This window comes from Danio aesculapii, chromosome 11, assembly GCF_903798145.1.
Source record: "Danio aesculapii chromosome 11, fDanAes4.1, whole genome shotgun sequence".
NCBI lineage: Eukaryota > Metazoa > Chordata > Actinopteri > Cypriniformes > Danionidae > Danio > Danio aesculapii.
In genome coordinates this window covers 25,930,995-25,956,186 of record NC_079445.1, presented here as the reverse complement: position 1 = coordinate 25,956,186, position 25,192 = coordinate 25,930,995, and the positions used below count along the sequence as shown (strand labels likewise).

Genomic DNA, 25,192 nt, shown 5'->3' with positions numbered 1-25,192 from the left:
GCAATGTGTGTATGCGTTTCTAAAAATATGTATGGCTATAGAAACATGAACAAGTCCACTAAAGGAGGTCGAGCCTTCTCATTCATGGCTCCTCAGCTCTGGAATAGCATTCCTGATAATGTCTGAGGAATGCCATTCCAAAGCTGAGGAGCCATAAATAAGAAGGCTCGACCTCCTTTAGAGGACTTGTTCATGTTTCTATAGCCATACATGATGCCAACCGCAGAGTACTTCTAGAGGTATCCATAATCCTGGACCAGGTCGTATCCTGAGCAGAAGATGTGGCAGTCATAGAGGAGTGGAGAGCATGAGACCACAGTGACACATGAGACCACATGAAATCACAGTGACAGACAAATCTTTGCACTGATCTCGTGGCCAGCCTGAACACCTGCCGGTGACCTACTCACACCTGCAGCTTCTCCACGATGGACGTCCAGCGTTCTTCAGCCTCCGGCACCTAGACTGCAGCTCTGCACAAGAAGTTTGGTCAGAGGAGAAATGGTAGTGCCCAATTGAGCCTGGTTTCTCTCTAGGTTTTTCCTTCACTTTTGTCAATTGGTGAAGTTTGTTCCTTATGGATTGCTTGGTTTGGGACTTATGGAGCTCCCATTGATAGATTTGCTCTTCGGTATTTGGACTTTTAGCAATGAGATTTAAACTGAACTAAACTAGTTTCAATTTACTGGAACTTCTATGTGAAGCTGCTTTGACACAATCTACATTGTAAAAGCGCTATAGAAATAAAGATGAATTGAATTGAATTGAAAATATGAACACATATATACAATTATAGCTATATATAGCTAATATATATGACATATGTTTTATATATGTGAACTCCAAATATAACCTTTTATGTCCTACAAGTAATTTCATATACTGCCACATCTCAGCTTTCTATGTGGGTGCTTATCATCAAAGCCTGTTTCTTAAAATTAAGAGTGAAACTGTGATGACTTTGATTTTTAACGCCAATGGAGGATCACCGCTGGCAAAAATGGCTTTCTGCCTCTTTTACCTCAGAGTAGTGGCGTGCTTTTGTTTGAAATGTTGTTTCATCTTTGCAGTCGCTCTCAACTATCAAACAGAAGGCCGTATGCTGCAACTGAACAGGGCCAAATTTGCGGCGAATGGAAACTGCGGCTATGTGCTAAAGCCAAAATGCATGTGTAAAGGTAAGACGGCGACTCTCTGGGTGTTTGATGCTGTATTTTCTTTGAAATGTAATTTTCACCACACATAATGGTTGTCCTCAGGTGCCTTTAATCCAGTGCTGGAAGACCCTTTGCCAGGACACAGGAAATCTCAGCTAGTGCTCAAGATTATTAGCGGCCAGCAGCTGCCCAAGCCAAAAGACTCCATGTTAGGGGACAGAGGAGAGGTGAGTGCACTTATATGGAAATAAAAAGAGGAAATGATACATGACAAGCAGTCTGAGATTTAATGTTTTGCTGTTCAGATTATAGATCCCTTTGTTGAAGTGGAGATTATTGGATTGCCCATTGATTGCAATAAACAACAGACAAGAGTAGTGGATGACAATGGTGAGTACTAAGATGGATTGTGCTAACACAACTTGCAGTTACTTATAGTGGTCCCTGTAAAATGATTGTTGTATAATTTGTTTTAGTGGCCAGTATGGATTAAAAATGTTTTTTTGAGTTTTGTAATGTTTTTATTTAACCCTCTGGTAGTCTTCAGTCACTTAGACCAAAAAAATTGTTTTTTAACATTTTAAAACTCAGAATTATTCGAATTGTCTGAAACTCCTTTACTTTGTTGGCATTTGGTATGTTAACACACAAAAACATGAGGCTATGATTTAAGTATGCTAAATGGTTGTTAAAAAAAAGTCACACTTGTGGTCTTCGCGGTTAAAAATGACAGCCATAGGAAATGAATGGGAAAAAAAGCAAAAATTTGAGCATTCAGAAAATATTTCATTTGTAAAAATACAAATTCACCATAATGCTGAAAAAAAGTGCACAAGAGTGAAGCGGTGACACTGTAAGTGTGAAATACACACACACACACACACACACTGCATCATGTGTGTTTTGTGCTTTTATATCTTTATAACAATATGCAGTTTTTACTGTAATCATAATACAAAAATTAACACTTCAAGTCACCTTGTCAAACAATAAATATCTAAACTTTGTCAAAAAGAAGTATTTTAGCTTGTCTAGATTTATATTTAAATACACAGTTACAGGGTCGTCGCTAGAAAAAAAATCAGGTAAAAATCGCCAGTGCCCCAGTAAATGCTTTGAGATAGGATTTACTTTAAATGCAAGTGTATTTATTAAGAGTGGTTATCCCAGAATAAAGACACTATTCTCTATGTGCAACCGAACCAACGCTGATGAAAGCAATGTAGTTTAATCAAAAAGCGAACTGAGCATGTGCGCAGAAGAAGAAAAAAAACATACCCGTGCGCCTCACGCTCCTGGTAGTGCCAATGCACGCTGAAAAAATTGCCAGCGTAACAGTCTTTTATACGGAGGTGTCGGATGTGTTGTGAGTTTTGCAAGTCGACAAAACAAAGTGTAAATAATATGATGGTGATCTTATTTTGACTAAGCATGGCTCCTAAAAGATTTTTTGAATGAAGCAAAAAGGAAGGATGATGAGTCAGGGAGGTAAAACCTAATAAACCTAATTCTAGGCCATGAGTCGGGTCTAAAACTACACACAACTGATAATTCTATAAAACATCTTTTTTTTGTATTCTATACAGTTTTCTATAGAATTTCATTGTAATAAAATTTATATTTCTGCAAAGAATTTCTTAAATTATCTTAGCATCACTCCAGTTGTCTTTAGATTGTTTCCCAATTACATTTAGGATGAATTTCTCTTATTTATTTAGAATAATAATTGTATAATAACAATAATACTGTTATTTGTTTATAATTATTTATATATATATATATATATATATATATATATATATATATATATATATATATATATATATATATATATATATATATATATATAAAAATTATTATTATTATTTCTTTATTTATTTCTTTATTTATTTATTGGAGGAGGAGCTGTGCCCAAGTAGAGCTTTATGTCTAGCAACGCCCCTGCACAGTTTCTTAGTAATGCCTAAACTACTAAGGAATGCACAAGCAGCATTGTAGAGATAGTAATACTAGAACCTAGTGGTTACACAATGTCATTGCATGTTTTTTCTCTTTTTTACAACCATATGGTGCTAAATTGCCCTTTGGTTTTGTTTTTGAATAGCAGTCTATTTTATATGGAAATACTGCAATAATTTAAGCATAATTAAAAATAAAAATTACATTGTTTTCAATTGGAAAAAAAGGATGTTGTTTGCTGCATAAATAATAATTCTGACCTCAAAATTCAAAATGATCTAGAAAAAATATTATTGAACAAAAATTAATTTAATTTATTTAGCTAAAAAAACAGGAAACTTTACAGGCATTCGTCCCATTTTGACCGGACAAAACCACAAGTGTGATTCCCAAATAAGGAACAGCAGAGGGTTAAATATGCGATATCATATTTCTTTGATCACACTTGTATAGGGCTGTATCAAATTAAAAGACATTATTTTGCATGTAAGTCCATTGAAAGATTTAACATTAGAATTGTGTAGCTGCACAGTGATCCTTGGAGTCTTTTAATAAAAGATTAATAAAACAAAATAAAAAAATGTTGTTATAAATATGGCTAACGATATTTATGGTGTATGAATTATTGTTACACTAAAAATGTTGAGAGCCGTAATTTATTGCTCAGCAAGAAAAATTAAACAGAACTCATTATATTGTACATCAATGTAAATTTAAATGAATTGTGATTAATTAAATACTAAATAATATACATTATATATTTTACTCTTATATACATTTAGCTTGATATATTTGTAAATGTTTTATAAAGAGATATTTACACACATTGTATTTTGTTGTCTAAATGACATATTTTTATGTATTGTAGTAAATTACTGGTTCAATTGTAAAATATGTTTATGTTAATGTTATGTTATATGATCAGGTTTTAACCCCACTTGGGAGGAGACTCTAGTGTTTACGCTGCACATGCCTCAGATTGCCTTGGTACGCTTTATGGTTTGGGACCATGATCCAATTGGACGAGACTTTATTGGACAACGAACCATATCATTTAAAAGCATGATGCCAGGTAATTACATGTCAATCCAGTGACATTATTGGACAGGCAAAAGACAGTATAAATCAATCACCCAGCCTTATATTATTTTCTTGATCCACAGGTTATCGACATGTCTATTTAGAAGGAATGGAAGAAGCGTCAATATTTGTTCATGTTGCTGTTAATGACATCACAGGAAAGGTAACATTCTGTTATACTAGAGAGCTGATGGATGAGTCTGATTGGTCAATGAATGTTCCATGATGTGCAGTCTTTTTTTTTCGGAAAACACATAGCTTAAGCAGTTTCATGCATGTTTTGACTGCGTTACAATTCTTTTAAATGTCATTACAACAAAATAATCAAACCCCACAAGGACAAAGAGCAAGCAAGCGAATAAAACAAAGACAGAATATATGTGACAAACTATATCCTTCATTTTCGGTGAAATTTGTTTTTGTTTTTTATGAAAAGGACATTTTTTTTTTTCCTGCACTCTCTCACATACAAACACAGAAACATATGCATGCTCACAGAAATGTATTGTCAGTGCTGCACTGAAAAGTAATCAATATGATAGTTTTCAATTGTTTTGGCGCCCCCTAGCAGCAGTGAGTCAAAAATGTGAGATATTTTTCCAATAACTTCTGTTTTCTGAATTTTGTTTATTATAAAGTTCAAACTTCAGATTTAGTTGGATCAAAACGTTTTACAAGTTTGCAAAGATAAATAAACTATTGGTTTATAACTAAGTTTAAAACTATATATAAACTGTGGAAGCAGTTTGAAACTGAAATTGGAAATAGCCGTTTTGTTTAACTGGAGCTAAAAATTATCCTATATTGTCCTATATTGTACATCACTAATACTAATAACAGCATTACTCTGGATATTAAGTCTTCATTACAAGTTTCTGAGTTGTATGATGTAAATGTGGGGCGACTGTAGGTAGTGCTGTCGCCTCACAGCAAGAAGGTTGCTGGTTCAAGCCTCGGCTGGGTCAGTTGGCATTTCTGTGTGGAGTTTACATGATCTCCATGTGTTTGCGTGTGTTTGTGCTCCGGTTTCCCCCCACAAGTCCAAAGACTTGGGGTACAGGTGAACTGAATATTCAAAATTTGCCATAGTGAATGAGTGTGTATGGATGTTTCCCAATGTTGGGTTCATGTCACGTGAATCGGCTTCCGGGTCCAATTGCTCTATCAAACTGTATGGGGAGACTCAACAAATTGTAATAATAAATGTTTAAAAAGCGCCATAATACTTTCGAAAAATAACGATCACAATTTATATATCCATGCCTTATATCCGATGGCCAGAAAGTGATAGATTTTTTATAAATAGTTAAAATATTGGTGTCTGTGATGCAGCAAGTCCAGAGTCATGTACAATTGAGATAAAGCAGCAAAAGTATATAACATTGTTCTAGTGTGTGTGAGTGTGTGTTTATATATATATACACACACACAGTTGAAGTCAGAATTATTAAGGAAATCTGCTCTGTTAAACATCATTTGTTTAATATTATCTGTGAAATTGTTCATAGTAGGTCTGATAATATTTTTTTCTTATTATTTTTTCTATCGTTATACAATAACTTGCCTAATTACCCTAACCTGCCTAGTTAACCTAATTAACCTAGTTAAGCATTTAAATGTCACTTTAAGCTGTATAGAGGTGTCTTGAAAAATATCTAGTCAAATATTATTTACTGTCATCATGGCAAAGATAAAATAAATCAGTTATTAGAAATGAATTATTAAAACTATTATGTTTAGAATTGTGTTGAGAAAATTTTTCTCTCCGTTAAACAGAAATTGGGGGGAAAAAAATAAACAGGCGGGCTAGAAATGTGTGGGCTAGAAATTCTGACTTCAACTATATATATATATATATATATATATATATATATATATATATATATATATATATATATATATATATATTAATGAAAAAAATGTTACATACTGTGCCTTTAAGTGTGGGAAACATACCATAAGCAGACAAATTGACTCATATCTTTTGAATTATTATCAGAATTTTAATTAGTATAATATCTAAATATGTTTTCCTCTGTGATTTAATTTAATTTATTTAAAAGTGAATTAAATGACTAAATGAAAATCATTGAAAAATATGAAGCACTATATAAATAAAATAACAACGTTCATTAAATTCAACTATTGCCCATGTTTTAAGTAAGTTAATTTAGACTTTTATTGATCACTGTTAATCATTTTTGGATTTATTCATGACCAGGTCAAATCAAGCAATGCAGTGAAGCAGCTAATCCAGAAAAACCTTATGCAGACCTCTGAAGATGGCACACGAACTTCTTTTGCTCCAAACTTCCTCCGGAAAAGTGGGAAGAATCAATCAAAAGTGGTGAAGGTCGATTGCTACGCCAAGCAGGACTTTCTCAACAGACGTTACAGTGACGACGTGAGCTCGAAGGACAGCAGGAGCACCTCCCAGTCTGCATCTTTACTCAGAGGAGCTCAAAGTGAACCCCTCAAAAGAGCCCACAGGGTCAGTTTTCAGGAGCCAGAAGGATCTCACGAGCCACGGCGCCGCCTCTCCTCCATCCCATACACTGGTGCAGCAGTTGTGGACTACACCAACTTGGCATTCGACTCACATAGCAGCTCCGAACAGGACATTCAGACTTTTTCACACCTTGAGGAAAGCAAGGAGTCAAAACAAAATGATTCTCTTTCATCTAAACTAGAGTTTGAGTCTACAGACACACCACAGACCCCCGCTTCAACACTCAATGACCAACGCTTGTCCAGGCAGATCTCAGAAGCTAATGAGCATTCAGAACAAAAACCTGAGATGTCAGAACCTGACCCCTTGAACTTCCACCCAATACCTGATGGAGTCCTAGATCCTTCTAGAGGGACATTAAACACGTTGGTGCCCAAGAATAAATTCAGATCTTCTTTTGATGCTAGGCTTAACCCTCAGTGGCAGTCGTTGTCAATCCCAGCGACCCCTGCACTAAGCAGACGCATGAATGATAAAGGCACGCCAAATTCTCTATTGAAAGGATGCAGATCACAAAGCGTGCCAAGACGGCATCCCACCTCTCCTCCAAATACCCCTGGTCATGTGAGGAGAGACCCCATCAACCAGTATTGTCTCCCACAGTGCAGTTACACCACAGCAAACGACCTCGTTCCCAATAATCACAACATCGCAGAGAGTGAATCAAGCAGCCTAAGTAGTTTGGACAGCCTTGACCTGAGTACTCTGCCATGCCGTTTCCCTGACAACCAGCAGCAGACAATGGGCACACTGCAGAGGGAAATGAATGCCCTGTTTGAGCAGAAAATACAGGAGATTCGCTGCCATTCGCCACTGTTTTTCAGAGGTAAGGAGAAAAGTGCCAAAGGCTGTTGCTAAATTATTGGATTTTAAATTAATTTTGATTTCATGTTAATGCTTATTTTGTGCTGTTTAATACATTTAGGGCATTTTTTTTAAATGTTGATCTTATTGTTTTGTTTTAGATTCTTCAACATTGTAGAAAAAAATGCACTTGAAAGCTAACAGCATACAGAATAAAAAGGAATTCTACACCACAGCTTCTGTGACGGATGTGGACAGATGCTACTGGAAGAAATACAACTGTGTAAAACAGATATATATATATTTGTGTTTTGTACTAATGTTATCTTGTTTAAAAGTTATTGTTTTAATGTTTACATATTTAAAAGGGCTATGAAACGCGTCAGGAAAGTGAGTGAGTCATCATTTTTTAGCTGGGAGTGGCGAAAGAGGGTAGGGTTTGCATGAAAAGGGGAGTTTCAGTATGCGCACACGCTGATTTTCAACACAAACACAGCCACAGGAGAGATAGACAGTGATTCGCAGAGCAGCATTTACAGCAGATCTGAGAGCTGTGTGCAAGTGGGGGATTTTCATTTCTTAATATTGTTGTGATATTACTGTAAACTTTGTAGCTAAATCATTTTGACTCTAAATCAACTTTGCCATCTGAATAAACATAAATAAAGAACACTGATCACACACTTACCAAATCCATAGAGACAGGACAATCAACACAAACTGGAGCCATGCCTTTTTGTAAAAGAAGACGAGTGGCAAATTCGGATTTTACCATTTCCAGATGCGTAAAGCTCTCGGGTAAAAAATGTAAAATGCAAAAACAACTAATTGTCACTGTTTATTGAAATATATTTGTTCTTATATTTTTTATAGCAATGTGGGACATACAAATCTGTCAACTTCTCAAAAAATGTGTTTTGGTGTTTCGTGACCCTTTAAAAGTGTTCTCATGGCAGCTAAAAGCGCTGCATTATGCATGTCAGGTCATTAGTTGGCGATGATACTTTGTAAAGAAGCACTACGCACTAAAGTTTTTACAGTGTTTTTTACAGAGTTTTGCAGAAATTATCATTTTACTGTTATCAAAAGCTTGTACTTTCAAACCCAGTTCCAAAATGTCTCTTTAGAAAATTGTGTAACTGAATATCCAGAAAGCATAACAAGTTTTTCATGTCTAAATGCTGAAAACTGTGTTTTCTAAAAAGTTTTTCTAAAAAGGATCCTAGAATTTTACATTAAAGCTGCTTCTGAAATAGCATACTGCACATGTGAGTACTATATTTGAAGTATGTTCTATATAGTATGAATGTGAGTAGTATGAATGCAATTTAGATGTACTACATCTGCGCATTTTTGTCAGTATCATATGACCTAACCGTGTCTTCACTTCCATTTATGAATTCTCTTGCGTGATAATAAAGTGTCTATTAGACGTACACTATGGAATCTCACCGGACACAGTAGGTCATCTAGATACTTCTTGCCAACTGATTTTTGTATGCTATGAATTTGGAAATACTACATTGTTCACAGCAATGGCAGCATAGGACTTTTGCATTTATTTTCATTTATTTTCATTTGAATTGTAACCCAGCAGGCACACAACGTCATAAGATGTTAATATTAGGTTATATTTAGGTCGTGATGTCAGGTGACCAAAATTTAATGTCTACCCAGAATCTAACCACTTCAAGTGACGTTGATATTTGGTTGATTTTGGTTGTGTTGGAAAGTGACCAATATACAACTTCGAGCCAACATCATAAACAAACATCATATTGATGTCAAATACTGACATTTATTCATCAGGTATGACAAACAAAACCCAACTTTTGATAGACTTCATAGTGGTAACATCCACACAACGTCAAAATGTAAAATCATTAGACATTGATATTTGGTTGTTTTTAGGTTGTGATGGAAAGTGACCAAAATCCAAGGTCTGACTGTGTCATTCTGACGTCATGTTGGTGTCCTGTGCCTGCTGGGAAGACTCAAGTGTGTTTAAAACTGATCACATGTACATATGTTACATTTATGTGTATTTATGAAAATATGTTTACACATTTATTTGTTAAAAAAACATCCAATCACAGTGGTGTTAGAGCATGTTTATTAATTCATTAATATACATGATGCCAGATATGATACCTCTTTCTTGACAAAAAGGTGATTTTTTTGTTTGTTTTTACACATTTATATATATATATATATATATATATATATATATATATATATATATATATATATATATATATATATATATATATATATATATATTTCCCCATGTTTGAATTCAAAACAACTATAATATGTTACTTGTCTTTTGCATTTCCATGAAATATTTGACTTTTTATAGACATTTTTCTTGCAATACATTTTACAATACATAAAATCGAATCTCTTTTTCAAAGGTCTCCAGTCCTTACCGTTTATTAGCAAAACAGATTTTAGCATTTAATATTTTAAATTCATAATGGTGGCCTCAAAAATGTTTACCTCTGTTTCTCTATATTGTTTTAGGATGACATGCATGATGATGATCTAATGCAACTCAAGAATTAAATGAAAAGGCGCCTTCATTGAATGTAGCTTAATTTAAATGTAAACATTTTAAATGTAAACTTGTGTTATAAAAAATTAATTTTAATAACTATCAAATCTAAATCTGTTAATATGTATAAAATATATATCATGTTCTAACTTAGGATATAATAATAATACCTAGCACCTCTGAATGTACAGTAAAGTCCTGCTGCGTCACTGATGTCGTTGAAGCGTTTATGGCTTGCTCTTGTCTGAAGTGTCCTGGTCTCCCTTTGTGTTGGTCATTCTCAAACGCCGACTCAGCTCCTGAGTCAAAACTGTGCAACAGGATTTCTGCATGAACGAGAACAGGTTTGTTTTCACTGAACATTTTATCATGAAACAAAACACAGTGTTCTACTCTACAGTTCAATGCTGAAGTAAATGGAAAAAGACAACAGGAAATGAGCTTCCTGGTGTGGTAGTTTGTGCAGATGTTTGTGTATGTGTGTGTGTTTATACTGGCTTTACTTGCCTTCTGTTCCCCTGCAGCGCTGCGAGACTTTGTGGTGAGTTCAAACAAGGATAGCACAACTCCAATCCCAAGGCCTATAGCCAGCACCAGGAAGATGCCTTTCATGCTGTGGGCCCTCAGAGACGAGGCTTTGGCATTATCTGGTAAACAGCTGCTGGCCCACCACTTGGTACGCAGGTATGCCAGCTCCCCTGCCTCGCTCAGCTGCAGGATGGCCACGCTCAGGTTCTTCAGCATGGCAGATCCTGTCCCGAAAAACAATGATTCAGTGAAACCATTCATTACAGACTCAACTGCAGAGTAAGCATCAAAATGGCTAGGGATGTCCCTTAAACAACTAAAGTAAAAATGATTACTTATTTTAGTCACCATAAAATGTACATTTTAAAACATGGTGGGTTGGGTCAACTTATGAAGTGTAACTTAAATTGAATTCGAAATCAATTATCTAACATTGGGTTTATCCATGGGCGACACGGTGGCTCAGTTGTTAGCACTGTTGCCTCACTGCAAGAAGGTCGCTAATCCAACCATTTGGTTAAAAAGTGCAACCTAAATTTAATTGAAAAAAAATGATGCAATGTTGGATTTGTCAATATTTGACCCACCATTGCTTTATGACAACCCAGCATTTTTTAGATTGTAAATAGTTGTTTCAATAAAATATAAATATGCATGATATTATATAATATTATTATTTTTTTAATTCATGTGTATTCTTCTTGAAAAAGCATCTCCTTTCTAGGGCTGAAATCGTTAACCCTGGGTCAATCTAAACCTGGGTTTTCTTGCTTCCTGATTTACACTGTTCAATGCAAAACCCTGAGTTAACATCCTTATTCGCATATTTGCAGTGTCGTTGTCACCGATTGGATGAATGTAGGATGCAACATTCGCTTCCTCTTCCCGACTGCTATAAATTTCAGTCTGTAAAGGTAAGAATGAAGTGCTCTTCTTTACTACGATTTACTCCATTTTTACAATGAAATCCTGAAATGAAAATGTATGAATATGGGGTCAAAGGGGTGTTAACTCCACTTCTAAACTATGTTTGAAACATTCTTTTAGTTATGAGTGGCATTTCAAGAGTTTTTGGCATGCTGTTCCGGGAGAGAGCCCTGAGCCCATAAGATCCTCGTGCCTCGGGCTTCCTCCCGTTTGCAGGGCGAGAGGGGAGTTTGAGCTCAGGTAGATCTCGAGAACTCCCCTGCTGTTTGAAGCTAGTTTGCGATTAGGGATTGCTATGAAGATATAACTACTAGGAGCACGTCTATTGTGCTAATTTGGATTAGTCAATTAACTTAAGTTGTATGTATTTGGATAGTGGGAGGAAACCGGGGTACCCGGAGGAACCTACGTGAGCACAGGGAGAACATGTAAACTCCGCACAGAACTGTCAATTGGCCTGGTAAGAACTAGAACCAATGATGTTCTTGCTGTGAGGCAACAGTGTTCACCACTGAGCTGCTGTGCCACCCATCTAAGAAAGGAGGAGGAGTAGGGGAGAAAGGGGGAATTCTTTAAAATGAAGATGACTATAGTATGGAACTTAGGTTATTTATATAGACTTAGGAATCGTCTGATTGGTAAATTATAATTTGTATAATGCAGGACCAACCATGAGCAATCATAAGCACGTGATCCTCTCGAAATGAGTCTATAAATATTAATTTGAAAAACAACTTAAAAAGTATTCCAGATAATTCAAGACAAAAGTTGGGAATATCTGTTGAAATATTCTCCATTCAACTTAAACTAACATTCAAGCTTCCCAAATTCACTTAAGTCAAATATTATGCAGTTCCAGATGTTTGTGCTAGCATGCTATATGCTAACAACACTTTAAACATACTAATAACTTGACAAAAGTCTTGTCGACGATCCCATTTGTAAGAGCAAGAAATAATAAATTGACTTCTAGTTGATCATTTGGAAAAGTGGCAGAAGGTAGATTTTTCAGATGAATCATCTGTTGAACTGCATCCCAATCATCACAAGTACTGCAGAAGACCTATTGGAACCAGCATGGACCCAAGATTCTCATAGAAATTAGTCAAGTTTAGTGAAGGAAAATTCATGGTTTGGGATTACATTCAGTATGGGGGCGTGCGAGAGATCTGTAGAGTGAATGGCAACATTAAGGAATCAAGACATTTGTGCTGCCCATTACATTACAAACAACAAGAGAGGGCAAATTCTTTAGCAGGATAGCACTTCTTCTCATACTTTAGCCTCCACATCAAACTTCCTGAAAGCAAAGAAGGTCAAGGTGCTCCAGGATTGGCCAGCCCAGTCACCAGACATGAGCATTATTGAGCATGTCTGGGTTAAGATGAAGGAGGAGGCATTGAAGATGAATCCAAAGGATCTTGATGAACTCTGGGAGTCCTGCAAGAACGCTTTCTTTGCCATTCCAGATGACTTTATTAATAAGTTATTTGAGTCATTGCAGAGATGTATGGATGCAGTCCTACAAGCTCATGGGAGTCATACACAATATTAATTCTTTTTCCACTGCACCATGGCGTTATATTCTATACTGTACATTATTTCTGTTAAGTGACAAGACTTTTGTCTAAGCAAAGTCAGATCTTATTGTCCTAATTAAATAATTAAAAATCAAGGCATGATCATATTTTATTTTGGTAAAATAAGCGTAATCTAGAGGCCTCTATACAAATCATGCTAAACATGTTTGCAACAAGCTAATTTATAGCTAGTTAGAGTCTACAAGAAAAAAACCTGATAGCCAGCAATTCTGTATACAACAAAGTTCAAATCTGTCCCTGGAGGAGCACCTCAAACAACTAAACAAGGTTTTCAGATTCACTATGGGTACTTTTTAACTGGAAGGACGCATCCTAATAAGGCAGCTGTCACGTCATGCAGCTCGGTTGAAGGACATCTCAGATTGAAGGATCTTTTGTTTTATATCCTTTATTCAGCCTGTTGCATCAGGTGTCTCCTTTGCAGTCTTCTGTACCATGACTGCGGGCCAGAAACATTTAGAAACATTCAAGCATTTGAAGCTGTTAAGGACTCTGTAGCCTTCGAGCCTTTAGATCAGAAGTAAACGAGTTCAGTCCTCGAGAACCTCAGCACTGCAGCGTACCACTCCAACTTTAAAAGAAACCCAGATTATTAAGACTTCTATGGCTTTTATATATATTATTTTATATATGTAACATAAACATGTCTCTTACTGACATATGTAATAGAAAACTCATGAAAGATTTACATTATTTTTTTATAATGTCTAATGTTCTATAAAGTCTATTCATTTTGTACTGTATAGGGGTATAATTTTTTTTTATTCTCGGTCAGTGATGTCAAAGGATTGCACATTGTGGGCTACTTGTACTGCCTGTTGCTATTTTCACTGCAACACAACTGGGAAAATTTAATACTAGAAACAAATTCTAGTCTGGATAGACTCTTTATTGGGAAAAAATCAATGGCAATGTATTTAGATTAGGCCTACATTTATATCCATAGCCACCTGTAAGCTCCTTCAGCAGCTCTGGTCAACTAAAAGACTCAAAGACATCACTAAAGTGGAGAGAACAAAGACTTGGTCTATTCATCCAATTTTTCATTTATTACACATTCTTTTCTCCACTTTTTATTGCTAGGAAGCCAGTGAAAACTTACATTACGTCTCTAGATGCCCTTTTTTGCCCTCAATGGTTAGTCGTTAGCACTGTCCCTCAACCCAGAAGGTTGCTGGTTTGAGTCCCAGCTACGCCAGTTGGCATTTCTTAATGTGTAGTTATTCATTTCTTGATGATTGGTCTATTTCGGACTACGGTTAGACTTCTAATAGATGTTCACTAGCAGCCCAAATTTAGCCTTGTTTGGACATCTTTATGCCTTTTAAACCATCAAAATGCATGCTAGGAAGTCTTAATAGCTGAGGTTCATTTTAAATAAACAAGCTTAAACAAGCTAATCAAGGTCTAAGCATTATAAGAAAGCTACAGGCTGTTGGATCAAAACAGGACTGTGACTCTCTAGTTCTTGTAAAAGAACACTAGGATTTGTCGGAGCTGATTGGAGTTAAAATTTGCAGGATGTTGACCCTCTGGAAACAGGATTGGACAACCCTGAGCTAGATCCTTTATGTACACTCGATATCAACCCAAGGTTAGGATTATACTATGTGAAGGATCTGTGTATGTCTGCCTAGAATTAATTGTTAACCATGGGTTAATAATAACCATGATGTAAGATAACTCGGGATTCTGTTTGTCCAGAATTAAAGAGTTAGTTCACCCAAAAATGACAATTCTGTTATTAATTACTCAACCTTGTGTCATTGCAAACATCTGAAACATTGTTCATCTTCAGATCAAATTAAGATATTTAAATCAAGATTTTTAAATCTGAGAGCTCATCCTCCATAGACAGAAACAGAATCCTAAATCCTGAGACATTCAATGTTGAATAAGTCAAGTCTATGTGAATTCAGTGGTTCAACTGAAATTATACAAAGCTCCAAGAGCACGCTTTGGTGCACCAAATGAACTGTAAACATGACTTTGTTTGCCTATGTCTTCAATATCAGACCAAAGTGCACATTTATTATGGGTAATACAACACTTGTGTGTTGCACTGCTGACTCTAATGGTAATATGTCGTACTCCTTGTAGTAAATGTGCACCCTGATGACCCAAGATGTCCTCGCTGCAGCCTGCAGCTTGATGACGTAGGCGATCGTCAATTACGTAGAGGACCTTGCTACTGTGACTGTTGGGTTTAGTGTAGGGGGAGGTGTAGGCAATCATCAACTACACTCTCAGAAATAAAGGTACGTGAGCTGTCACTGGGGTGGTACAAATATGTACTTAAAGAGTACCACCCCAGTGACAGCTCGCGTACCTTTATTTCTGAGAGTGGAGTACATATTGTTATCTCAAAGTATATATTAGTACCTAAACATTTTAGGATGAACACTTTTGTACTTTTTAGGTACTAATATGTACCCTTGAGGTATTAATATGGACCTTTAAGGTACAAATGTGTACCTTTTGAAAGGTACTACCCCAGTGGCAGCTTGCGTACCTTTATTTCTGAGAGTGTACGTAGCAGACCTTGTACCGCCCACTAAGGTAACGCCCATGCTTCTGTGACAGTTGGGTTTAGGCTATAGAGGGAGTTGTAGGCAGTCATCAACTATGTAGCGGACCTGGTCAAATACGTCATCAAGCTGCGGGCTGCAGCGAGGAATGTCTCTGATGACCTGACCTGAACTAATGCAGGAGAGAAGATATAGGCAAACAGAGCCATATTTACAGTTTACTTTAGTCAAATGTGTCCTTGGAGCGTCATGTGATTACAGGTGAACCACTGAAGTCACATGGAATTATTTGACAATGTTTTTGGTTCCTTTTTTCTGGACTATGAATGTCTCTGGACCCTTGCTGCCTATAGAAAATGAGGAAGCTCTCAGATTCAATCTGAAATATCCAAAGACAAATGACGTTCTCAGGGGATTTGAACAACATGAGCGTGAGCAATTAATAACAAAATTGACAATTTTTGGTTGAGCTAATCTTTGAACTAGATCAAGTAAAAAAAAAAAGTCCTGATATATGGTAAACCCAAACGTATTAGTCTCACCAAGTGGAGTTACGATGCTGTATCCTCTCATCCCAATAACCTCATGTGCACGGACCAGCTCACAATGCCGCGCCACTGCCAAGTCCAAGGACACCGATTCCCCAATGAACGCATAATTACCCTCCTTCGCTTTCTGGACTCCTTCATCCATGGAGGACACAAAGCTCTTCCTTCGTTCCATGTGCTCGTAGATGCGACGGTAAGATGGGTTGTTAGAGTTCTGTGCAAAAAACAAACATCTGGAAGGACTGGATTTCACTAATTAAAAGAAAATTGTGCTGATGTACATTATTTAATCAAACCTTGAAGAAGGCGAGGGTGGAGGAGCCAGCAAGTGTTCCATATTCTATTACATCCTGATTAGCCAAGTCATCGAAACCTTTAATCATGAGCGGTGCGGAGTCTGAGCCCTGAGTGGAGCTGAGGCTGGAGAAATAACAGGCCAGGAGCACCACAGCAAACAACCACCAAGTACAGCTGATGACCCTTCCTGACACTGCTTTAGGGTGAGGGCCTGCACCTGCAGAGAGCAACAGAGTTGAGGGGAAAAGATGTTATTCAGATAGAAAACTAGGTTAAGGCGGGAATAAAAGACAAAGGACAGCAAAGAAACATGCAACCCAGGCTCATTATGGATACGTGCCCCTGTCTACATTTTTGGAGAGCACAAATATATCGCAAATATATATATAATGTTTTTGCTGTTTTTGTTTTCGTGAATCCACCAGAGGCCGCTGTGTATGCTTTCTCAGATCTTAAATGTCTTATGAGTGCCATTCGTGCCTGCTCTTCTCGCTTAAATCCACCAGAGGCCGCTGTCTACTGACTGACTGACTGACCGACCAATTTCCTGACTCATTTCGCTAAACCCAACTGAGAGTGTTTTCAAAAGCAATCCAGAAAAAGAAAAGCCACCTGATTTTACCACTTTTTCAGATCTTACCAGTTTCTCACCCTGTTATTTACTTGTTAATTTTATTTTTTACCTTTTTTTTTGTTCTCAAGTCCACCAGTGTACATGGCGAGCCACTGGGAAAACTGGTAACAGCGGAAAAGCTATCCACACGGAGGTAAGGGGTCAGCTGGTAGGGTGAAAAGAAACAGATGCCGGCAGCGACACTCCGCCCCCTAGCGTTCATTTTAAAGACGAAATGCAGCCATACGCACCTCTGGCTACATAATTCGCACTCAGAAATCTATACGGGGCTACATATGCACAATGAGCCTGTGTTGGAAATATGGCTTGTAATATAGAAGGGCTATACATAGTCCTGTTTTTAAAGATAGCTACAGTAGTTCAGAGGATAGAAGTATTCTTCTTTTTAAAGTAGTAAGTGCATGCAAAAAAAGATTTCAGACACTCTGTAAGTTCTTTTTCCAAGTTTGGTTTTCATTCATCAAAGTACAGTTGAAGTCAGAATTATTAGCCTCCCTCTGAATTTATTTTACTTTTTTAATTATTTCCCAAATCATGTTTAACAAAGCAAGAAAATCTTCACAGTATGTCTGATAATATTTTTTCTTCTGGAGAAAGTCTTATTTGTCTAATTTTTAATTTTTTTAAAAACATTTTAAGGTCAAAATTATTAGCCCCTTTAAGCTATTTTTTTCAATAGTCTACAAAACAAACTATTATCTTTAGAAATGTGTTGAAAAAATATTCTCTCCGTTAAACAGAAATTGAAGGAAAAATAAGAAGGGAGGCTAATAATTCAGGGGGGATAATAATAATTCTTTAAAAGTTTCCTTTTCTGTTTGGCATTTTTACCAGTAAGTTAATGGTGAAATACTTTAGCATGTAAACATAAATGGTTTAAACATAAACTTAAATGTCCCTTTTTCTGTGTATAGATATCATGTTTTTATTGTTAATTGTTAACTAAAAAAAGAAAGATAGGGTTAATTAAAATAAAGCAGAAATTAAAAAGGTGAAAAATTCTCGCTATTAATTACTGGCTTATTACCTGCTAATTAATAGATAATGGTTGTTTATTAGTATGTATAAGGATGATCTTATTCTACATCCCTAATCATACCCAATACCAAAACTACAACCTTACTAACAATTAATAAGCAGCAGAATAAAAGTGCATTGAGCTAAAAGTTTTAGTTAATGGTTTATTTAAAAGATTTGTAGTGTTAAAAAAAATGTGTGACCAAAAATAAATCAAACCTAAATGTTAGGCCGGGAAAGGCCGGGAAAAAAATTAAATAAAGAAATATGTAAACAAAATTTTAATTTAGCATACATTTTATAATAAAATAGAATTTGAACTAATATAAACTACAATATTTCCTGGGTTGCGGCTGGAAGGCAATCTGCCGTGTAAAACATATGCTGGAATAGTTGTTCATTGATAATTAATTAGTTTTATCTCTGACTGAAGAGTAATTCATATGGAAAACTAGCTTAAGGCGGAAATAAAGGACCAAGCACACCAGGGAAAGATGGCATGTAATGCAGAGGGTGGAGAAGGGCTATACATGTTCCTGCTTTCAAAGATGGCTACAGTAGTTTAAAGAATAGAAGTATTCTTTTTCAAAGGTAGTAGGTGCAGGCATAAAAGTATGTTTCGTTTATGTTAAACAAACTCAACTGCCACTTTTTCTGTATATAGTTTTTATTGTTAACTAAAAACTATAGAAAAAGATGGGGTTAATTAAAATTAAGCAAAAACTAAAAAGGTTACCTAAAATTACCTAAACTAACTAAAATTGAAATTGTTACCTTGGCATGTTGGTCTCTATAACTTAAAAAATATGCTAAGTACTAAAATTACTGACTGAAAACATGAAATCTAAAATTGAACTAATATTAAGTAAATAACAGTAATACTTTAGTTACTAATAATTAATAGTTATTATTACTTTAATAATTAATTACTGACTTATTACCTTTAATTTAATAGATAATGGTTGTTTTTAGTATGTATACAAAATGACCTTATTCATCCCTAATCCTACCCAATACCTAAACCTAACTACTACCTTATTAACAATTATTAAGCAGAATATTAGTAGTTTATTGAGCTACAAGTCTTAGTTAAAAGTGTGTTAGTTAATAGTGTTAATTGTGAGAATTGTACCTTAAAAAAAGTGTGACCAAAATCAACCAAACCAAAATGTTATAAATATTAAAAGGATGAGAAATAAAATGCTAGAATGGAAATGTTGAAATAGAATGTTAAAAACGTAAATATTAGCATTCATTTTCATTCATTCATTCATTCATTCAATCATTTTCCTTCAGCTTAGTCCCTTTATTTATGAGGTGTCGCCATAGCAGAATGAACCGCTAAATTATCCAGCATATGTTTTAAACAGCGGACGCCTTTCCAGCCACAACCCAGTACTGGGAAACACTCTTGCATTTACACACACTATAGCTTATTCGGTTCACCTATAGTGCATGTCTTTGGACTGTGGGGGAAACCGGAGCACTCGGAGGAAACCTAAACGAACATGGGGAGAACATGCAAACTCCACACAGAAACCCCAACTCACCCAGCAGGGGCTCGACCCAGCGACCTTCTTGCTGTGAGGTGACAGTGCTACCCACTGAGCCACTGTGTCGCCTTTAGCATACTTTTTTTAAATAAAAAAACTTATATAAACTGCAATATTTCCCAGTACTGGGTTGAGGCTAGAAGGGCATCTGCTGTGTAAAACCTTAATATCCCTTAATAATTTGAATAATAATGATCCCCTGATAAATAAGGGACTAAGCCAAAGAAAAATTAATGAATGAATAAACTGCAATGAAATTATAGCTGAAAGGATAGCTTAGTAATATTTTTGACATCCAAATGCACAAACATCTACCACAAAAAAACCTGTTCATCTCTTCATAACCTGACAGGCCTTTTCAGTGTGTGACCTCTAAAAATCTGCGGTTAGATTCATTTGGTTGATTACCTTGCAGGCTGAGGGCTCCTGCAGTGTACCACAAACTGTGCAGAAGAGTGAAGTGATTTGGCTCTGTCTCAGGCTGACTCCATTCACATGGACTCAACCTTCATATAAACAGAAAAAACACAGATTCAGATTAAGTTGAGTTTCATAATGCTATTCATAAATCATCTTTGCTCTAAAAACAGTGCACTGGTTTTACTAATTGTATTGTGTAATACATTGTGTGTGTGTGTGTGGTGGATGAGTAAGTGCTCTTGTGCTCGACATCTCTGGTGTTCTGCTCATTTCTCTGACCTTCCCACAATGCAGATGCAGACTGCAGTCACAAAGTATGCAATCAGGATGCCGAACCAGGTCTCCCCAGAGAAGGGGGAGAGGAAGTCAAAAAAGCCGGCCTCTTCAGAAACAATATCTTTGCGGAGAAGGATGCTGATTCCGGTCTGCATGTAAGGTTTTGTCATTCCCACAGCCTTCTCGCGGGCAGCAGTGAGAGTGAGCGGAGCTACGGCCAGATCAGCTTCCTGTGAGCAAAAAAAAAAAAAACATGGTAGATTTGACATCAATGTCATCTTGATTATTACTTCATTGGCATTCTGATTTTAGATTTATATGTAGCAGCACAATGTGTATTTGTGTGTAAAATGCATTACATACCCCTCTGACAACCTCCCCGATCATTCCGTTCCAGTTTCCGTTTTCATCCTGCCGGCCATACGATCCATCCTTCACTAGGTGAACTTTGTATTTGAAACCCAGTTTCTTAGCCAGCTCAGTGAGCAGATCCATGCAGTAGCCTTCTAACTGAGAGCCCTTGCTCATCGTGTATGGGTCTTGCTGAAGTTCAAAAACATGGGGTCACATGCACTTTAGTTTGATGGTGCACTTTAAAAGTGATAGCTAAACCAACATACTGCTAACCAGAATGCCCTCTTGGGGATTTGTATGTAAAAAAAATTCTAACTGGTTTGTATTTGTGCTAATCCAAATCGCAAAAGAAATCACATAGAATTTCACTGAGGGTGTCAAACTTTAAATCTTAGCAACTAGCAACTATCCTAGGACATGCTAGCAACTTGATAATTGGTGTTATCGATATGACAAACAGGCTAGAAACGTTAGCTATTGATTTATATTGATTTATGCTAGCAACATGCATGACAGTAAAATGTGAAACACATTGGCAACATTAAACTAGCTGGACATATTAATGCAAGCTAGAAATGTGTTAGCAACATGCTAATTCCTGCTTAATTCAAATGTAATTTAATAACTGATGCTAATTCAAGCTTAATTTAACCCTTACCTTTATGGTGGTAACTATAAGTTCTTGCCTTGCTGAATGAAAAGAAAAACAAAATATTATAGTTAATTTATTTTTATTACAAACAAATTTGTAGACAATATGGACCCTTTTCAAAAGACTGTTTTGATACGTTTAATGGTCATCATAATCTTAAATCCTAGAAAGTTTTTAATATTAAGATTTTTTTTAAAACGTATGAACTTACATATATATGCATTTATGTATTTATGTTTCTCCTCTCTCGCACTACTTTTCCCTTTTTTCTGAAAGTATTGATAACACCATCGTGGAGTTTTTCTTTTATTATTTCAGCAAATAGGATTGTTAAAAAATATATATATATATATTTGTTGAACTCTCCGATTCACTATGCTCTAACTTTACCCAAGTATGACAAATACTGCTGCTGAGAAACCCAGAAATGTGAAAAGGGTTTATATAGTTTATCAGTTTGGGATTATTACAATTTTTAGAGCCTAATTTTACTTTTATTTTATCATAAGTGTGGTGAAATATTTTATATTTACATTTTTTCTCAATACATTATAAAATGTAATTAATCCTGGGATGTCAAAGCTGTAGTTTGAGCAGTTTTACTTGTCTTCAGTGTCACATGATCTTTCAAAATTCGAAATTAAGTTTGAGACCACTGCTCTAATAACCTCTTGCGCAATTAAAAGGTTCAATAGATGTTTAAAGTTCTTTACAGAATGACCAATAACTTTATTTTTATGAATATTTGTAATGCACAAAGTTTCTTTAGGGTGTCACGGTGGCGCAGTGGGTAGCATGATCGCCTCACAGCAAGAAGGTAGCTGGTTCAAGTTCTGGCTGGGTCAGTTAGCATTTCTGTGTGGAGTCTGCATGTTCTCCCCGTGTTCAAGTGGGTTTTCTCCGGGTGCTTTGGTTTCCCTCACAGTCCAAAGACATGCGCTATAGGTGAATTGGGTAAGCTAAAATTGGCTGTAGTGTATGTGTAAGAGTGTATGGGTGTTTCACAGTTTTGGTTGCAGTTAAAAGGGCATCCGCTGGATAAAACATATGCTGGATAAGTTGACGGTTCATTCCACTATGGCAACCCCTGATTAATAAAGGGACTAAGCCGAAAAGAAAATGAATAAATGAATGAATGAAAAATTCTTTATGAAGAATAGTCATATTTGTAAAAAGTTCCTCTGTGAACCAAAAATGGTTCTTCTAGTTGACTGTGAAACCATACTCTTGGAGGAGAAAACTGTATAGTTGATAATATTAAAATTTCATTACAGGAGCCTGTCCATAACGCCAATAACCCTTTCAGATAAACAAAAAGTTCAATGAAATTGGACTGCATTGAAGTTAGTGGCCTACTGAGTGAACACATTTGAAAACCTTAGATCTGCTCAAGAGCACGTTTGTTCGAAAGTGACCTTAAGTTGACATAGCGAGATGTGGCCAAGATTTCAGTGGCTTCTCTATTGATCTGCCAAATCAGTTCTCTGGCCATGAGTCTTCATTTCCTGCTGCATTTGTGTCACAAATAGCTCCATCTTAAATTAGCCAGAATCCTCAGAGAACCTTTTGTTCGGCAGCCATCTTGAGCCAAAAAAGCCCCATCCTCGGCCCGTCTGCGAATCTCTAGGAGATAATGATGAGTGAATGGCATGGCTGCGTTTGATGCCCTCTCAGACAGCTTCCGGCTTTCCGGAACCCGCAACGTCTGGCTTTGTTTTGAATGCAGGGCTGAACTGTGACTAATTGGAGTTGCTGTTTTTTGTCACTCGATCACGTAGGCCTGGTAAGGGCATCTGAAGCTGGAGTTAAGCGAGACCCTTAGGGCTCCATCAACACCACGGAGCGATGCTGACACTCATCAGCTCCTCCTATTGAATTTATGACAGACAAACAGGGTCCTCGACGTGCTGTCATAACTTGGCTTGTCTTAAACTCTGGATTTCAATTGATTTATAAGGTTTCAGCTGGCCGGCTTCCTCTTTGTCAGAATGGGGTATGAAATGTGCCAAGCAGGATGCGGTCACCATCTTTGATGATGTGCCCAGCTGACTGTTTCACCCATTTATCAAATGACAGGCCTGTGAAATTCAAGAGCTTCACATGGCGAGGACGACGCAAGCTGGCATATAGATCTCATCATAGATGCTGTTTATAAAATGACACGTTTATGAATGCCGTAACTAAGTATAGTGCGATATTGTTTGCTTGTTAGAAAGAATATTCCAATGCAAGACATAATTTGAGATGCTGTGTGATGAAATTTTCACAGTAATTTCACATGAAACAAACACATCAATACAACATATATTACCAATCAAATTATGGTAATACCTGCTATGCAGACCTCTGACCCCAGCAGCAATACTACGCATAAAGAGACAAATCCCAACATGTTGCTGATTTTGACCTGCAAACAAAACAATCTGACTTACTTGGTTAAAACCTATTAATTTAATATATACTTATGTTAAATTATATATATATATATATATATATATATATATATATATATATATATATATATTTCCATTAAAAAAATATGTGACCACTTACCAAAACCTATTTTTAAATTAACATTCTAAAATATATGAGGTCATAATATTAATTATATACGAAGGGTTCATTTGCAAAGATACCTCAGATACCTCAAACTAACTCTTAATATCTCAATATAAAAACTTGATTTAACTCTTCATGTACATATACATAACATATATACATGCATTTAGATTTTTCTGAAGACAGTAATCACACATTTATATGAGCTTCAAGCATACTTTACATTAAAAAGACATAAATGCAATGACTTTTTATGAATGATCTATAAATCAAGCATCCATTTCATTCATCTCTTACTTACCATGATGTCTGTTGTGAAATCCCGGTGTGCTTGAGCGCCACTGACACTGACGCTGATCAGGACTGTGGTGTGGTTTACAATAATGAATTAGAGGAATCCCACTAAAGGCTTGGGGAAAACCAATGAGTTTGAGGGGGTGGAGAAAGAAGACTTGAAATGTGGGATGATGGAATATTCCTGAGCAGGATAAATTAAAGATCTTATATATATACCCAAGAATACTTTAGATATGGATGCTTTTAATAATTCATGATTTTTTTAACAGCATGTTTACCTATAGAAAATGTAATATTGAATATTATAAAGAGCATGTCCTCCAACACATGTAGCTATATATGGATAAAATGTATTAAAGGAGCTATATGATTATGGACAAAATATCTCAATAGCTTCTGTGAAAAGATGGTCTTTATATACTCTGAGGAAAAAAAGAATTAATTAGGTGATAAGAACAATAATAATAAAGTGGATAAAAAATATATAGCCAATCCTGTTAAAAATATGTGTTTTCAAAAGGAAAACCAAAAGGATGAAATCTCAAGTTGTTTAAAACAAGTTGATTAATTAATAAAAATTAATCTTTGAAAGTTGAAAGAGGGAAACAATAACAGTAAACTAAATATTAATACTGCTACTACTACTAATAATAATAAATATCACATACACAATACTATCAAAAGATTGTCTTTAAATATTCAGAGAAAAACTGAATTTTAAAACAAGATTAGCCTATAATAAAAATGCAAGTAAACAAAAAAGTAGCCTAAACAAAAATCAGACAATATAAAAAGCTGGTGGTTGAACCTAGGATCCAGAAGGACCAATGCGATTTTCTTCCAGGCCATGCCACACTGGACCAGCTCTATACCCTCACCAGGGTGCTCGAGGGTTCATGGGAGTATGCCCAACCAGTCCACATGTGTTTTGTGGACTT

General features: G+C 36.1%; 2 protein-coding genes across 2 annotated transcripts in view; one reads left to right on the top strand and one right to left on the bottom strand.

The window, feature by feature from the left end:
• Nucleotides 1–7,563, top strand: part of plch2b (phospholipase C, eta 2b) — a 29,164-nt gene extending 21,601 nt beyond the window's left edge. Inside the window, exons 15-20 of the mRNA XM_056468845.1 lie at nt 1,071–1,178; nt 1,260–1,384; nt 1,463–1,547; nt 4,042–4,188; nt 4,280–4,359; nt 6,418–7,563. Coding sequence (XP_056324820.1) covers nt 1,071–1,178; nt 1,260–1,384; nt 1,463–1,547; nt 4,042–4,188; nt 4,280–4,359; nt 6,418–7,563 — 1,691 coding nt within the window. The remainder of the gene's footprint in view (nt 1–1,070; nt 1,179–1,259; nt 1,385–1,462; nt 1,548–4,041; nt 4,189–4,279; nt 4,360–6,417) is intronic.
• A 2,232-nt stretch (nt 7,564–9,795) lies between these two features.
• On the bottom strand, nt 9,796–24,325 carry si:dkey-183j2.10 (probable glutamate receptor). The gene is made up of 10 exons (XM_056468294.1): nt 24,259–24,325; nt 23,730–23,805; nt 21,405–21,436; nt 20,756–20,935; nt 20,396–20,622; nt 20,105–20,202; nt 16,492–16,709; nt 16,190–16,409; nt 10,571–10,815; nt 9,796–10,389 (listed from the first exon to the last, which is right to left on the bottom strand). Exons 1-10 carry the CDS (start codon nt 24,259–24,261, stop codon nt 10,291–10,293), a joined length of 1,398 nt encoding a protein of 465 aa, XP_056324269.1. The 5' UTR covers nt 24,262–24,325; the 3' UTR covers nt 9,796–10,290.
• Nucleotides 24,326–25,192: the final 867 nt, after the last annotated feature.